This window comes from Zophobas morio, unplaced genomic scaffold (assembly GCF_036711695.1).
Source record: "Zophobas morio isolate AGI-343-1 ecotype UQ-CSIRO unplaced genomic scaffold, CSIRO_AGI_Zmor_V1 ptg000015l, whole genome shotgun sequence".
NCBI classification, from domain to species: domain Eukaryota; kingdom Metazoa; phylum Arthropoda; class Insecta; order Coleoptera; family Tenebrionidae; genus Zophobas; species Zophobas morio.
Window position 1 is genome coordinate 257532 of NW_026972120.1, and position 17362 is coordinate 274893.

Below are 17362 nucleotides of genomic sequence, written 5' to 3' on the forward strand. Positions count from 1 at the left end.
CCGTTATAATGGGAATGATGTGGTTTTATGTAAATCCAAGATATCCAAAAGCTACAAAAAGTACTTCAGATACGTGCGCTGGTGGAAAATGAACTAATTCGTTCTTGATGATATGTGCGATGTATGCTGTGGCGTGGATGCGAATGGAAGGGGCCCAAAAAAGACAACGGAAAAGTGTCCATAGAAAGCACTCTTCGGTCACCTTCGGAAGCAATGGTAATATCCCACTAGCGTCAGTTAACTTACATATAACCTGCTTACACACTCTGTCGAGTAAATCCAGAGTCCTGTTAACAAGAATCCAAGTAAATGGCTTGCTGATGAACTTAAAAAGAAATAAACTAAAAACCTGTTAAAAAATTCTCCACCATCCTCTAGACCAGGAAGTATCGACATAAGGATGGAAGAAAGCAGGGGGATAAGGATGGGCCGAGCGGCAAAAAGTGATTTTCGTATATAGCAAGCAAAGAAGGCTTTATTCGTGAATTGAAATGAACGCGTTGTATGAAAGAAAAGAACTTGATTAAATACTTTAACGCTAATAGGTGCCTCGCTAAACAAAGGCAGTAGTCCAACTGTGTAGAGGTGAATATCATTTTTGAGCTGCACTATCCCAAGACGTTTAAAAAATCAGGTCGTAAACCTTGACCAACAAAATGTTGAAGATGGTTCATTAAAATATTCAAAGTGCGACCTCAAGAGCTTTTAGGTGGACTCCGCTGGGAAGCGAGGGGCTTAAACACTGAGCAAGCTTCTTAGCAACCAAGCGTTTGTGCGGAAGATCCGAAAACGGACGAGCACAACTAATAACCTTGTAAAGTATAACAAGCTTTATTATTCGAAAAACCCTTTAATATAACAAGAATATGTAATACTAACCTAAAAGGAGTTACTATATAACAACACAGTTAAATTTAACGCATTCGGATTAATTGTTTTTTATAAAAATAATGGCTTTATAAAGTCATAAAAAATTTAACTTTATATATTATGCAAAATAAATATTTTAAAAGTTAATTTTATTGTATATAAGGTCGGGAAAACAGTTCTTTAAAAATATAAGTAAAAATAAGTGATGTATTGTATAAGTATAAAATGCCTTATTTAAATTTTGAAGAAAAGAAATTAGGTCAGCCCATTCCCTGGATATTTCGCTGGATTTAATACATTTATACACCGCCGCTGAGTAAGCCTTATACTCAACTTGAGTCTCCAAACGGCCCATCAGAGGTGACAGTAAAAGATTTTGACTTAAGTTAAGACCTTCTACCAAGAGAAGATAAAGCACGGTTACCGCGATTGGGGTTATTCGCCCAAAACCTACCTCTTTACTCTTAAAGGAGGACTCACATTGACTAGGGTATGTATTTAGGCTCTAAGGAAGCAGTTCAATACTAGTCCAAATATAAAAGGAAAAGCTAGCTAACGTGCATGTAGTGTACGCTTTAATCTGAAAAAACGGTCTTTGCTAATTCTCTAAAGCTATAGTTTAATCCAAAGAATTACGAAAAATAAGATTTGGGTCGAAAACAATGAAATGAATTAAACACTCGCAAAAGGTATTTTTGTCCTTTTACTAAGAGAGAACGCTCGATAAAAGGTCCATAGAACGATTTATTAACATATTAACTTCTCACATCCTGGGAGGTACACCTTTTTGTGGCGTGAAATAAAGCTTTAGTTTTACTTGTTAAGCTTCGTGCAATAACAACTAAATAGCCTTACAAGTTCTACGACCCTTAATAAGAGTTCTCTGAAGCTAGCAAGCGACTATGATTAAACTTTTTTTTTTGAGAGCTAAGGTAATAGGAACAAAATGAAGTAAACTAATATGCACGAAAGACAATACTAAGATCTTAGAACAAGAATGAGGCTGAGGCACAACTAACCTCAAGTTGTGCAAGAGGGAGAGTAGAATTTATAAATATGAGCCTAAAATAGCTTTAGAAGTTAGAAACTGGAAACATTTATGAGAAGGAAACTTAAAGAAGACATAGACCATTACTTTAAGTGGTAAGCCTCAAAGAACTTTTTTTTGTTTTAGCACTAGCTCACTACGGTCAGTCTTCAGACCTTAAGCCGCTTATCTGAATTTCCCTCTTCTGTAAGAGTTGGGGCCAGGGCCCACCAGCGTACGCTCTTTAGAGCTTATAATGACAGCCTCGAAGGACTAAAACCCACTACTGGGAGAGGCGACCTTAGACGCAACATCCGAAGGCACCTGGAGACCCCAGCTATGAGCTCCTGGCTATAGGGGAGGGCCCCTTTAAGTGCTCTCACGTGCTAAAAACGCATATATTATTGCGTAATTTAAAAAATGCATTATGGCAATTAAATTTAATCCGACCAAACAAAATAAAGTTGAGGACGCAGGTTAGATGAAAGCACCTTTACTATTGCCTTCTCTCGTTCTTCACTATGGTAGCATTGCTCAGTTTTTTAAGGTCAACCATTGGCATGATAGGCTGTTTTTAATGTCTTTTGGTATTTGTAAGGCTAGCTCTATTTTCGTTGTCTGATTTTTTAACCTTGCAATGCTATTAATTCGTAGGCTTTTAGTGTAACTCTTACATCCATGTTAGATTTCCTTAATAGGTCACTCCAGACTAAACGACTTTTTGATAAGAAACGCCCTTATCAGATGTTGTACAGCCTGTATGTAAAAACTATAAATAATTGTCAATTTATACAAACTTCCTTTTAGTAAAGGCATCCCGTGTAGACGTTTTTTCTTCTTTTTTTGGGGAAATTCGTGCTTATTGTGGCAAAAGACTTCTGTAGAGGTTTACTTACTTTAATTAGTCAGTTGTGCACCTATATATCTTGCTAACAAATAAGCTTTCAGTTCTTATTTAATAAGCTGTATTTTCTGTGATAGCAGCTAGGTCAAAAATACGTATATTTTAATATATATTTCCTTAATCCTTTTGTGTCAATTTTGTTTTTAAGTTCTCTAACCTTATATCGTATATTAGAAATTAGTGGTCGTCTCCCGTTAGCATATACGGCTCGCGTCTTATAACGGTTTTTAAAAGAAAACTCAATAAACGTTTATCGCATCGTGTGTAGGAATGAAACATAAGCCTAAATTTCAATTACCCTTAGAGAATTTTAAAGGAGGATCTAACTTGATTATAAAAGGTGTTTATGCTTAGTGTGTACATTAGCTTCATTTTTGTACAATTTTTCATAGACACAGTGCACCCTTTCGAGGCATTACCTTCTCCTCTACCTGATTTGCTATATTGCTGCCATGATCTAGCATGCGCCCGTAACCTTACTTTCATTGGGTATTAGTATGTAAAATGCGACCAATGCATTCCTTCTATTTTCTCTGTATAGAGCGCTTTTGCTTCCACGTACAAGTTCTGCTTTTTTTTGCGGTCTTTTCTTAGGTTCCATTTCTGCCTGCGCGCAGCTTTAATATAGTTGTGCGTTACCTCCACTCTTGCTCTGAGGTCATAGTTCTGTTAACTATTTTTGTTTTTTTTTCTAGTTACATACTATAATTATATTAAGTTCATCGTTAACGCTTATTACCGCTGGAGAACCTTACGATCTCCAGAATCGTAATTGTTGATTGTTGTTAAAAGGTGGGTCCCAATATGGTTTTTCAATAGGAGACTGACAAAAACAACGGGTGTTATTAAAGAAAATATTTAGAATCAAATATAGTGTTCTTGAACAAACTTTATAAAAGCAACGAGAACTTCTAAATGCTCTTAGGATCAAGTTGGAGAAATTAAACGTATGAGTTCCTCGAACAAAGAAATCTACTTTTGAAAAAATATACCCACCTTTCGTCTCTCTTTCACTGGTGTTCGAAAACATTTTAACCTTTTTTTGAAGGCTACTAGGAATATTATATTCGCAGGATAAATAGTGATAGTGATCAACTTATAAAAATGCTTTTAGTTTCAATGGTTGCATTATAGGTGGGCGAAACTAGAGCATCTAGGCTGGGATTAGAGTCAAGGGCAAAGGGGCTCCAGGTTTTTACGGTAATTAATATTTGAATATAAAAACACTTTGAGCAAAACTTTTGCCAAAGGGCACTAAATAGCAATCTTTTCAAGTGGGCACTCTTCTTTGGTGGATACCCCCTGTTATACTCAAAAAAGGAGTCAATGCCGGTGTAAACTGGAGACAAGATCCATAAAAGAAATCTTATTTCCGGCTTGGTTGCGGTAACCTTAAAAAATGGAGGTAAACAACTTTTTTACCAATCCGATTAATTATAAAGACATGCCAACTAATTCTCCAACTAATGGTTTATAAGAAACATGCTTTTCAGGTTGGCAGGTTGTTTGCAAGCTGTTATGAGCTTTGAGTTAGAAATTTCTTCTGGTTTATCAGAAAGATAATATTAAAAAGAATCTCTTTTTAATACCATATAAGTAACATGATTTCAAAGATGACATTGTCTTTACTTGCATACTTTCTTATCTTCTAAGATGGTGATATAAAGTTTTTCTAAAACTTCTTAAACGGTAAGAGTCATTAAAGGTTTTTAAAGATTTACAATTATTACCTCTTTTTAAAAGTCTATTTTAAGATTTTTAGTAAGAAGTCAAAGTTCCTCTTTAAAAGTATATAAGATCCTTTTTTTTTTTGCGCGCCGTGAAAGGTTAAAACTGTTGGCTGCTTATAGTCCATCTGACCCTGCGCAGCGGAATTAACTTCGCTAAATGGGCAACAATATTTTAAACCTTAAAGAACCTCCAGAATGGCCTTGAGACCCACCCTGGATAGGCACCCAACAGTGAAGCTTTCCCCCTAATAGGTTGTGATGGAGTCGCACCATATAAGTCGTCCACAATCTGCAATAGTTTGTGAGAAATCTACGGCTCTCCGCTGCACAAGTCCACCCTCAGTTCACCAAATCCTCAGCAAGGTACCATAGTCACGACGAAAAGGTATTGGTAAATAATTACAATTGAATGTTGGTACTTGTAGTTTCCCTCGAGTCAAAGCAACGACCCAATCGTAGTAGAGGGTAAGCGTATACAGAGGCAGGCTCGCCTACATTGAACGTGTGTTTCCACCAACGGATGGCAACCTGCCAGCTAAAAAAAAATCCGCTTGGCCCCCATTCTTTTGAGCCGCCATACCAATGGGGCTTCGGTTCGAGCAAATAAATTATACATTTATAGTTACAAGATTTTTTAAGGTACGAGAAAGGGTGTGCACTACTAGAGCTTATATTATGAAGATGTAAATTGAGTTCTTTTCATTAGTTTTGTGAACAATTTTATACTTGTCTTTCCGAATAAATAAATTTAGAGAGGAAATAGAATTGTTCTGGTTTATATCTAAAGCCAGTTTAAATTAGTACACCGTGACATGTGGTTAATAAAAACAGAAAGTTGAACCTTATCACCTTCTACCCATATTAGCAATGTGTTTTAAAGCTTCATAATACGTCGAACATAAAGTGGCTAAACTGGAGCAGCGAAATTTTTTTATAGGAATCAGTTAAATCGTTGGTATAAGATATCATTGGATAGATAAACATTATGTAACAAAGGATGACTCGCTTCATGGTATGTACAAAAGAAATTTTTATGTCTAGAAATTCTTATAAAATATCCTACAGAAATCTACAAGTGTGCAATATTTGTAAAAAGTGATTCCATATCTAGTGGTCGTATAATATTACTACTTTCTATTTAAATATCTTTTAAACAAAGGTAAAAGATTCTCAGGATGTTATTTAAAACTAACGGCCATATTTAAAATGTTACCATTTAGCTAAACCTACCATAGAATTATTATGTTAGGCAACTAAAGGCCTTATGGCTGGATTAGTTCTTTCAGTCAACTTTATGAATGCCAGGCAAGGTAGATAATAACTAAAAGACCTTCTTTCTAAGTCATGGATAACAAATTATAGATAGTTTGATGTATTTATCCTTTAAGATTGCAACTAACTTGGTCGGGACGAATACAGTAAAAGTGGCTTTAGAACAAAATCAGAGTATCCGGTTGTAATAATTAATTCAAGGTTAGTGTATCCAAAGAACTTAGGCAAGATCAGTAAAAACATTGCCTATTCGTGATCTTTCAAGGCGCTGTTTTCTCTGTAGCACAAGCAAAGTGTTACGAATAACGCGATGTTCAGGCACTGTTTACAAAGTTGGACTTAGTCAACACTAACCAAAATCTGCTTTTTTAAGTTTCATAAAATATAAAGTCTTATCCTGTCTTCATTTTTCTCTAAATGTAATTAGTGACTAAAACCATATAATAATAAAAATTAAATAAAATTAATAGTTAATTTGTGTTTATTTCACTTCAGAGAAGACATTTAAACAAAATTTACAAAAAAATAATTAATTTTTAGTTTAAAAAGTCGTTTTTCAAAGAGTTAACGACACTGATATTTCAGGGCAGGGTTTGTGCGGTCATCTCCGCCAGCGACCAGGTATAAGTTATGCTGAATGGACTAATATGCCAGCTACTAAAGATCTCCTGGTGTAGTTAAAGAAAAAATTATACTATAATTTGCTCACCCACCACTCTACTTTTATTTAGATATGCCCGCTGAGGAGACTGTAGCTCCTGATACTCGACCAGATGGTCGAGGGTTTTTTATCAAGTACGATAAATATTCTGAGATGTTTACTATAAAGGACGAAAAAAAGTTCAGCTTAAAGCTTCGACCTCACAGACCGTATGATCTCGAGATAAAATTAGTTAAAGGGGAACAGCAGCAAGTTATATCCACTATCTTCTGCAGGACTGATGAATCTTAAAGAATACATAGACCAAAATTGGATAAGGTGGCTGAATCAAACTCTCCTTCAAGCCCCTCTCGGTGAGGGATGCTTTCTTGGAAAAACAGCAATGAACTTGGACCTTATTGACTATCGAAATCTGAATGCAATAGCCATCAAGAACAGATTTTCTTTGGCCTCAATGGATCACTTATTAACCGTTCTTTCTCGAAGCCCACCTCTTCATGAGACTAGATTTACTGAAGGGGTATCATCTAAAAAGAATAAAAAATAATGAGAGGAAGATGGCTTATCACTGTCGACATGGCCTTTTAAATATAAAGTAGTTCCCTCTGGTTGGCAAATTGGCAGGCCAATTTTCAATACTTTTTAAACGTCGTTTTTAAGAATTATTTCGTTTAGTTTAATGTCAATTCTTTGGAAGCCTTATTGTTTTCAGCAACAGAGTTGAGAAGCACGATGAGAATATTATAAAAAGGTTTAAAAATACTGAGAATATAACCCCTATTTCTAAATTCTTGAAATGCTCTGATGTGAAAAGTATAGACTTTTTAGGATCCTTCATCTTTACATATAGATTCAGGACCCTATAAAAATTATGTACATACAAAAGTAACCTAGGCTAAATGTAAAACAAGTGCAACAGTTTCTCGGTTTTACCAACTTTTATCGGCGTTTTATAAGAAAACTATTTTAGAACAGTAAAGTTTCAAAAAATTTGTTGAAAAAAAAAAAACTGAAGTTTACATGGAACAAGCAAAAGTGTTATCGTATTGCTTAAAGTTTCATTTTTCTCAGCCTCCAAATAATAAAGCGCTCTGATACTAAGTTACCCGTGCCTGGATGAATACTAAACCAATTTTGAAGACGTGAACAATCCGGTAAAACAAATTACCACACTCCTAATAAAGAACTCTTAGCTACTGTGGAGGCTTTGGAGCTTAAAAACGCTATCTTTTACCTTCTGAGTACATCATAACTATACTAAAAGATCATATAAGTTAAGAAATTTTACCCAAGATCGAATGTTAAACAGAGGACAGGTGGGTTGGGTTGCGGAATTAAGTGATTACAATTTCAAGGTTGTAATTCAGCCGAGTAAACAAACATAAAAAGTCTGATGCTCCGTCTCGCACTAGCTACTAGGTTTTTCCTTCAAAGCCAACAACTCTTCTTTCACCGCCCTGGGCCATATTTCAACTTTCAGCACCTCATAAGCATATTTGGGGATAAGATAAAAGTCTTCTACATTTACAGTCTTGATCTTGACAGGAGGTCGCACTTTTTGGGAAAGTAAGTTTATACCTATCTCTTTTAACTTCTGTAATTAAATAACTGTACTATTTGCAATGGCCATTATGATTAAATCGGACTGGCACACGTTGAATATTATTAAACTTTATGTGACCATTACTACTGTCAGTATTTCTTTCTTCGATGGCATTTGCCTCGTAGTGGACTCAGGCCCGGTGGAAAAGTTTCTTTAAATTTAGCTCCGTAATTTTATTCTTTTGCCCCGTCCAAATCACTTTCAATGTCACTTTTTCTACCGGCGTTCCTCTTTTCAAAAACATCTGTTGCTATTCTTGTGCCTTCATCTCCAACTAAAGGCCCCTCCTCAGAATAGTCTTCAAGAAATTTAAAATTGTTGCTTTCAGTATCAACGCCGGGATAGTTACGTTAAAGGCGTGTTTTTAAGCGCTTCCGTGCTTTTAACTTCTTCTCGAACCTCACAAAAACTTCTGCTTCCACCTGTTCTTCTTGTACAAGGCCAAAAATTCGAAAACAGTTTTCGCATGCATTTTTAGCAGAACTCAGCAAGATTCCTTCGGAGTCGTTAATATAAATTATTCCCTTTCTAAAGTCGCGGAAGTAAACAATAGACCCAAACACTAAGTTTTGTTAAATATGGTTTATGGCCCGAGGTTTAAATTAAAGTTAAAACGCAGCTTAGTTCATTGCTTCAGTTCCAAATTTATTAAATAGGGAGTTGGGGGGTTGGGGGTTGGGTGAAATATGTGACAGATGACGCTTCTTATGCTGCGCACATACTCTTATTTCTTTGACTTAAACTCCGTACCATTATCCGTATGCATTTCGTTATAAATACTAGGTTCTAATTCAAAATTTTTTCTAGAAACTGTGCGTCCCTCATATTTCATAAAAAAAATTCTAGACAAAGCATGTTCGTTTGTACACTACGGTTAGTTCCCATATTTCATATATAAAGGATCGGATTTTGATCGTGGAACCTGTCTACTTCTTCACAGAGGCAAATGGGAATAAAATTTGATTTACTCTTTCTTTACTTATGTTCGCTTCAGAGTATTACAATGAAAAATCTATTTTGGATTCGTGGACACAAATATATTTTTTAAGTGCCTAAACCGATTTGTCCTATCTTTACCTAGGTTTTAAGTTACTAGTGCTATTCGCTCATAATTCAAGAAGTACATCCCTTTATTTCTTCGAGTAGTAATGGTTTTTAAAGTTAATTTTGCTAGTGACTAAAAGAATTTATCTTTCTTCGTAGAATTAATAGCTTTTTCGTCGTAAAAACAACGTCCTTATTATGGTCGCTTATTTTTCCAGCGCTATTTATAGTGGTCTTGGAGAAACTAAAGAAACGTAGCCGCTGTGTAATGAACATAATTCCACAGCTTTAGAGAGGTTCACTTGTGCGTTCCACATTTCTAAAAAGACGAGGATCGTTTCAACTTGTCCCCCGTCCAAGGTATACCCACACCGATGATCGCGTTTTTTTTAACTGAAGCACAAATTATTTTTACCTTTTCTAAATAAGCAGTTTTCTGTTAATTAAATACATACTGCAAAACTAGTCACTCGTTTGAATTACTTCCTTGGGCTTTTAGAATCTCATAGCTTGTTAAGGTTAATCATTTAAAGCGCTAATTATTTTTTAGGCTTCCGCTAACTGCATCACGGAAATATAATCTAAATTGTTCCCAAACATATTTCATTGCATTAAGTGTGTTACTATTGCGTTATTGTTGGGGGTGTTTATAAACCTGTGAATTTTCGATTCACCTTAAACGTTGCTATTAGTAACATAAGTTACTAAGGTAAATAGTTGGGCTTGTATTAGACTTTCATTTGAATTTAGGTAGCTTGCGCTCTGCTGCTAATTAGGTGGCGGAAATTTTTATGTTTTTTTTTAACTTTGCTTCTTTGGCATCCCCTTGTTCACGTTACAACATTCTCAAAATTTATTTGCACCTGGTCTAGAAAATAAATTTTTATCGAGGTTGCTTATATTTTTATTCCCGGTTGCCTTCTTTCTTCTGTCCTTTAGGTTATAGTCGTTTAAAGCCTCATTTTTCTACAGTTTAAGCTTCAATTTATATTCTCCAAATTGAAAAGTTTTTTAAAATCTTTCAGTTCTGCAACGACTGTAATTCCATTTTATTACTTTTTTTTTTTCTAATTTTAACTTAATCAGAAGAGCTTAGACTCTCAATATTTTTTAGTAAACGCTATTTCCAAGTGTCCTGGTGACCCTTTAGTTATTAGTTACAACAATTGACATAATTTCTTTTAAACTGGTTTAAGTTTACATAAAACAATTTCAAGTCTTGTAGACGAAACAAACAGCTACAAGACACGGGTGCGCACTTCCTACATTCATTCAGATCAATGTCGTTATCACTCAGGCGCTTTTCTCCGGTACGTAATGCACTATGCTTTAAGCCCACCAAACTAACTCACTATACAGCGTTGGGTTCTATTTTATCGTAATATGGCGTGTGGGTGGGAAAAAAAGGAGTATAAGTTGAAATCTAAATAAAATGATTAAAGAGCAAACACCGCTTTTCAATATGAAAGTTTTTTTGTTGCATTTTAGTTTATATGATACATAGAAGTAGACACGCGAGTGTAAAACTTCAAGTTACAAAAGAATTATTTCTTTGATATACTCTTCTTTTCTTGCGCAGGAGCCACTAAAGAGGTAATGACTAGACGCGGCTTTAACATACAACAACCCACTCGCTTCGTTTAACTTTCCGTTTCTTTTTTCCACAAAGAGGTGTAATTTTGGTCGAAAACGTGAGTGTGGTGGAGCCAATATAACTAAATTAGAAGGTTAAAAGCTTTATTCAAGGTCACAACCATGTGCGTGCTGCTTTTAAGTGGAAGGCCAACGCCGTTACTAGTCGCAGTGCATTCCTACCATTTCTAAGGTTCAGTCACAGTAACGCCATAAAGCTCGAAGGAAGCATTTTATCTGGAGCGCCTATCGACTCTTTGCTTTTCAAAAAAAAGTTCTACGTAGGTGACACTAGAAGCAGATAATTATAATAGAAAAGTTTATATTTAGAACCAGCAAAAGGGTGGCGTCCTTATAAACTTGAGAGGTCCTTTCATTATATGTTTTGGCGTTAGTGACAAGCAGACGAACGTCCCGTTCTAAATCGGCTAGACAACGATACTCTCTGGAGTCGATTTTTTGCTGAAGATTATATAGTTGTACCAAGAGAGGGAGCCCGAGCGAATGTAATAATACCTTTATCATGGTTAAATCTATTAAATTCTCAATGACTTCGTAATAATCGGGATACTCTTCACGACTTGGAAGGCTTATAAACAGCTCTACAACACTTCGTCCGGCTCTAAGAAAGGAAAATAATAAGTGTGTAGTCAACTTTATTTAATAAAAAGGGTTTACATCTTGTAATCAAGAAGTGCGTAGTAAATGCGATTCATTTCTTCGTAAACATCGCTGCTCCCCGAAAACGCTTCATCTACAAGAATAGAAAGTAAAACTCACTCCCCAGCGCACCGCGTTGGCATACCAATCACTGTCCTCTGTTTCTTCCTTCCGCATTTAGCAGTCTTCTTTTTAGACCTCCCGCGGCCGTCTGCCACAAGTTGCACAAAGTTGCTTAGTGGACAAAAAAATATATAAGTAGAAATAAAACCCCTCCTCTTTAAGCCTCTCGCACCAGAAGGTTGGCGTAGAGACTTTAAAGAATGACGTAAATTTTTCTCTGCAGCCGTCTTCCGTTTCTTACGAGTTATTCTATTATATGTCTCGAGGCTGCTCCCTGTCTTAGTCTTTACACCCCGTCTGTAGCTTGAAGGGTCCTCCTTTTCTGGCGTATTTCAAGCAGTCGGCAATATAAAAAAAACAAAATCAGATAAAACAAGCACCTGAGTCGTCTCTATTGACCTTCCCACCATAACATACTTACTAATTTATAAAAAATTATTAGAAGGCTTTGAACCTTCCGTGCCCGACCATTTACATATTTTTTTGTAGTCGAGAAGCTTCCGTACTCTTCCTTCATTGATTCCTGAGAAATAGACATTCTAACGATTTAAGAATTAGACGAGAGTCATTAACGCTGAGTTCTTTGTCGGACGCCGTTTCGTTGTAGTGGATGCCTGAGTGCTCACGGTAGCCTCTGCCATACGGAACAGTGGTAGACTTAATCAAATCAGGCTAAGTAGATATTGTGAACAGAAGAGCATCGTAAACGGGAACCAAGAAACCTCCGGAAGTAATAGCAGCGGCGGCAGTTCACTTTCTTTAATAAATCTGTTTTCTAGCTGGAATTCGACTATTATACAGCACTAAAAGCACAAGATGGAATCCACTAACCCCTCCCGCTTCGGCAATAAGCTGGGCATCGATTTTTTGAAAAAGTTCAAATTCCTGACCAGGAAATAAGCTAAGCAAAGCGCGAGAAAGTTCAGTGAATAGAAAAACCTCGTCATTCCTGGCAAGCATTTCGTTGACTTCCTCCAAAGTATGTGTTAGGTTTTCCCTGCCTTCTTCTTGCTCCTATAAAGAAGGAAGACGAGAGCGTTACCCACAACATTAGAGGAGCTCACCTGGTCTTTCTGGACAAGCTCCTCTAAAAGTTGTCTTCTAACATCCGCCGTAGTTTTATTATCGAAGCGTCCGGCTTGAATAACCTTTAAGGATTGGTAGTAGTAAACATATGCATGACCGAAAGTAGTCTCTCAGGAACCTTAGCGTCCATGCTCAACTTCCTTAAAGCAGCTTCCAATATATACTCCTCAACGCTGTTAGTGGTGACCAGGCGTAGCGCCCTGACTTCTCTTTTTTGTCCTATTCTGTGTGCTCTATCCTAAATTGGGCATTGGTCAATTCCCCCAGGTGAAACTTAGCGAAAGAGAAGTAGAACTTGAGCCTGAAGATCCTGATGGGGGTTCCAGTCGCTATCAAATATAATGACCTGCTCAACGATGGTCACTAGAAGAAGGCGGAAGGAGGCAGAGTTGATGAAAAACACCGTATCGGCAGATTGCAAGTTCAACCCAAGGCCTCCGGCCCTCGTACTCAGCATGAACACAAAATACTCGCTGCGCTGAGTGTAGAACGTTATTGGGCAACTATGTTAGAAGCCTGTTCGTGGCCTACAAAAGCTGACCTCGGCATTAAAAAGGCTAAGCATATGATCCCGCTTTTCGCTGGATGTTGAGCCGTCCAGCCGGAGATATTTATAGGCTACAAGACGAGAATTCGTTGTCACCCCATCAAATAAATAGCACAATGGAAAGCACCTTTCCATTCAAAGTAATCCTCTAATACAGACATGAGTCGTGTCATCTGGCAGAAGACCAGGACACGATGCCCGGAAGCTCTCAACTAATAAAAAAAATAACAGAAGCCGTGTGAAAAACGAGCGGGTAAGAGCACCTTCTCGAAGGTTCTGTCCAGCAACTCAAACTTACCAGAGACTCTGTACAAGTTGCGCCCCATTAGAAACTCAGCAGGCATCATTTCCTTATTGAACTGATATGACGACATGTGGAATTAACTAAAACACAATACGAAATTTACCTCGACATCTTCAAAAAGGTAAGGATGGTTGCAACACTTTCTAAGCTGGACGAGTGTATTGTTCAGCGATTTTGTCTTCATCTCAAAAAATAGGAGGAAACGATTTAGGACAGTTGCACAGGGTCGCAGGAGTTTGGTACCTGCCCTCCAAGGCCTTCGGTGACTATAATTTTGGACTTGATTCTATCGTATAGACGCTGTTGAAGGGGCGTCATCCCAACTTTGATAACGTACTCCTGCTTTTGGGGGAGTTGCGCCTCTACCTCGGACTTCAGTCTCCGCAATAAAAAGGGCCTAAAAGAGGCGGATCGGCACAGGTGGGCTTGGACACAAGGCAGCCAGTGCACACTAACCTCAGCACCTTGTGCAAGCCCCGGATAACAAGAATGGTTTCTTCTGCATTCAGTTCGGCCTTCTCGCCTGCGAAAAGGGCAAATGCGAGTTACTGCAGGAAAAAAGATTTGAGGAGAGCAGTCAACCGGTGTTGGCAAAAGGCCTATTAAACCAATCCTCAAATGTTTGACATGAATTGAATATATCGGGCAGCAGAAAGTTCATAAGAGCCCAAAGCTCTGGCAACGAATTTTGCAATGGTGTTCCGGTGAGCAGCAGGCGGTGAGGGACTTTGATAAAGAGTTCTAGAGGGAATGAGGAACGCCAGTGAGAGTAAACATTACTTTTATAGTAGTCCGCCAGAATCACAGTAAGCTTGGCATCTTTATTTTTTATGCGGTGGCCCTCATCCACGATCAAATACTGCCACTTCACTCTGCCCAGAGATGACTTGTCCTTCATAATGAATTCATACGTCGTTAAGCAGACTTCAAACTCGCTCTACGGGCTGGAGTGTGACAAGCGCTCAAAACTAGAAAGCTATAAGGCAAGTACGGTGCGAAGTTTGCTCTGCAAATATTTTCTTTCGTGTGGCTTTCCTTTATACACTAAGACAGGGATGGAAGGCGCCCACTTCTGAAACTCTATCCGCCAATTGGAGATGGTACTAGAAGATGACAAGTGAAAACCAACTTTTTAAAACATAAAAGAAGTGCTTAACGATAGCGGCACGGCGAGAAGGTAAGGACCTTTGAACTGTTTGACTTCGTGCAGATAAGCAATCAGTGATATCGACTGAATCGTTTTGCCCAGCCCCATTTCGTCAGCTAGAATCCCTGCATTAGCCGGAATCAGTATAGCAGGAAGTAACTTGAAATTACTGTAATGGAACCGTTCAGATTGTTATTGAAAAGCGACACCAGCCATTCTAAGCCTTTCATCTGCAACACATGCAGAGATGAGACGGGAACGGCAAGCAAACAAGTCGATGCCCACTAGCAAACCTGGTAGGGCTTGAGCAGACCGCCGACGAGGATGGAGGGCTGCTGCAAGACCTCCTCCCCGAGACTGTGAGCCAGCATGTAATAAGACCTCTGCCTGCCCCGCTCGTCGTCCCGGTCGTCCTGAGGGTCAAGGCTCCAATGAACTTAAAGAAGAGAAGAATAAGTAGTTTTACACACGTCAGCATCATCCAAGTTAGGGGGCGCCACATCGGGAGCCTCCACCGCGTCCTGCACTTCTCGATTCTTGTGTTCACCTGTGGCCGCTCGCCCTTGCTAAAAAGTGAGAATTCGATGACCAATAAAAAAGTAACATCGACATATAAACAAACTTGTCTCGCTTTCACAAGCTCTTTAAATTTCTGTACATACGCATCCGTCTGGTTTAATAAGTAGGCCAGCCGCGAGTCCTTTTTTTCTTTTACAAGCTTGCGGTATTCGTCCTCATTGTCTTCCTACATCAACTTGGCTTGTTTCATAGACTGGTAAACAAAGAGCGCGCGTCAGACCATGAGCATCCGCATGCGCTCCCTTTCGAGGAGTTGTTCTCGCCTCTTCAGCTCCTGCTCAAGTGCTTGATGGTGACGAACCATGGAAGCAACCACCTTGGAGAGCTCGCCGCGACACTGACAAGGAGGAGATAACCATAGTTAAGGAGAAGCTGGGAGCCTACGCAAAGCTCGTGAAAACCTGACGATGGAAAGAGATAAAGTCAGCAGCGCCCTGAACCACCGCTTTCAAGTACTTTTCTTGTAATAAACGTTTTTTGCTTCGCTAGTAAAAAAAGTAGTAGAATATGGCTTCACAGAAGTAATAAAAGTATACAAGATTGGCGATATAGCGTGCTTCAAACTGGTCTGTGGCTGACAAGTCTCTTATATAACTAAAGCGGGCACGCAAGGTACTAGTTCTTTTACTCAAGGCATAAAAAAAGGAGTTTTTCTTTTCGTAAACACACACATCCCTCCGCACCTACAGTAATTAGTGTTTCAAAGAGTGTAAAAAAGAAATAATACGAGATTCTAAACACCTCACTTTGTAAGTTAGCCAAGAAGACCCCTCTTAGATCTAAAAGCAAAGAAAACTTGAGAGAAGGAGATAAATCGGAGGGGAGAGTTTCAAGTTGATTGCGATAAAATGACATCTTTTTTTCAACCTGAATCCCCAGTAAGCTGCAATTGAGCAACTCCAAAAAAATATTATATAGAGACCACGCTCCCAGGTTTAACTTTACTAAAGCTATCAAGGTAGTGTTCATTCTTAGTCATAAACTTAAAACGCTTTGAAAACTCATCCGGTAATTCCTCTGACCGAGAAAGAATACGGTAAAGGGAAAGCTGATATAAGGGAAAACCATAAAAAAGTATCAAAAAGAATAGTAACCCGACAATGTACTAACCTGAAAATTCAATTGTTTCTGTTGATCTGCCGAGAGTTCATCGGAAGAATCTACTAAAAATTCTTCAGTATTCATTTAACAGAAGTTTTTTATCAAGCCGCCTCTATTAATTTTCCTCAACCTTTTTTTTTTTGAAAGATGGACTTAATAAGGCTGATTAATGAAATTACTATGTTTCAATCGTTATATAAAATTTTTAATGACCCGAAGTCACTTAGCTGTGACCAACACAACCCTGAAGAAAAAGATAAAAACCACAGAATGCAACTACCCCCATTAAGTTATTGAGCTCAGAAAATTAATGGAGGGATGTTTCCCGCGTCAATAAAAACTTCTCACTGTAATGTGAGGGTTACTCCCCCCGAGAGCATGTCACCTGCAACTGATAAGCACCTTATTAGGTTTTTCTTAAAGATGGTATGAGATTTAATAAAAGAATAATAAGACTTAAAAAGATAAGAACTAAAATATATAAAAAAAAGAGAGAGTAGAGCACAAGATTCTCCTTACTACCTTTATTCGACAACGTTCCTTAAATATATAATTAATTTTAAATCTACTAAGAGACTCGGTTTAGACAAGATAGATAACAGTAGCGGATAACAACTCACTGTTGATTGATTTTGATAATATATATTGAAAGTTCTAGAATTAGTAATGGCCCCATAGACGATTTATTAGGGTTTAATTTCATAATTTTTTAAGTATTTATAATAATAGAACTTGCATTAATTTTTAATTGTTGAAAAAGAATATAGTTTTATAGTTACTCTGAATTTGATTGGCAAGTCTCTCGGGAGAGTTAAAAATTATTAGACTATTAGAATCTTTTAGTCCTTCGACTTACCTTCACGAGACTAATCAGCCTTCTATGCCAATAGTGGACGCCCATTTAAAAAGTTTAGAAAATTATTTTTAGAGATATCGAGTTCTATAACCCATCTTCTGACCTCAGGAACTACTAACAATTCCAAGTGGGGGACTTAAGTAAGTTTTAATTAAAACGTAGGTAAGTATTTAACGGGAAAATATAAATATAAATACTCGGCCCATAAAACTGCAA

General features: G+C 37.7%; 1 protein-coding gene and 1 long non-coding RNA gene across 2 annotated transcripts; both read right to left on the reverse strand.

Annotated features, from left to right (window-relative positions):
- Window positions 1–251: 251 nt before the first annotated feature.
- On the reverse strand, window positions 252–1228 carry LOC135129334 (uncharacterized). Its single transcript, XR_010280554.1, has 5 exons — window positions 1100–1228; window positions 695–811; window positions 532–643; window positions 350–473; window positions 252–287 (listed from the first exon to the last, which is right to left on the reverse strand). It is a non-coding gene; the product is annotated as an uncharacterized LOC135129334 (long non-coding RNA).
- Window positions 1229–10673: 9445 nt separating this feature from the next.
- On the reverse strand, window positions 10674–16492 carry LOC135129350 (ATP-dependent helicase brm-like). Its single transcript, XM_064056499.1, has 36 exons — window positions 16300–16492; window positions 16112–16237; window positions 15931–16056; window positions 15726–15872; window positions 15591–15674; window positions 15410–15526; window positions 15233–15355; window positions 15081–15176; window positions 14904–15023; window positions 14792–14840; window positions 14621–14735; window positions 14455–14566; window positions 14244–14400; window positions 14046–14189; window positions 13920–13986; window positions 13707–13860; window positions 13567–13647; window positions 13423–13509; window positions 13287–13371; window positions 13154–13230; window positions 13016–13090; window positions 12908–12958; window positions 12731–12850; window positions 12591–12674; window positions 12466–12540; window positions 12358–12411; window positions 12249–12305; window positions 12100–12198; window positions 11981–12049; window positions 11907–11925; window positions 11675–11848; window positions 11549–11614; window positions 11422–11497; window positions 11260–11365; window positions 11077–11205; window positions 10674–11020 (listed from the first exon to the last, which is right to left on the reverse strand). Exons 1-36 carry the CDS (start codon window positions 16372–16374, stop codon window positions 10943–10945), a joined length of 3474 nt encoding a protein of 1157 aa, XP_063912569.1. The 5' UTR covers window positions 16375–16492; the 3' UTR covers window positions 10674–10942.
- Between the last annotated feature and the right edge of the window lie 870 nt (window positions 16493–17362).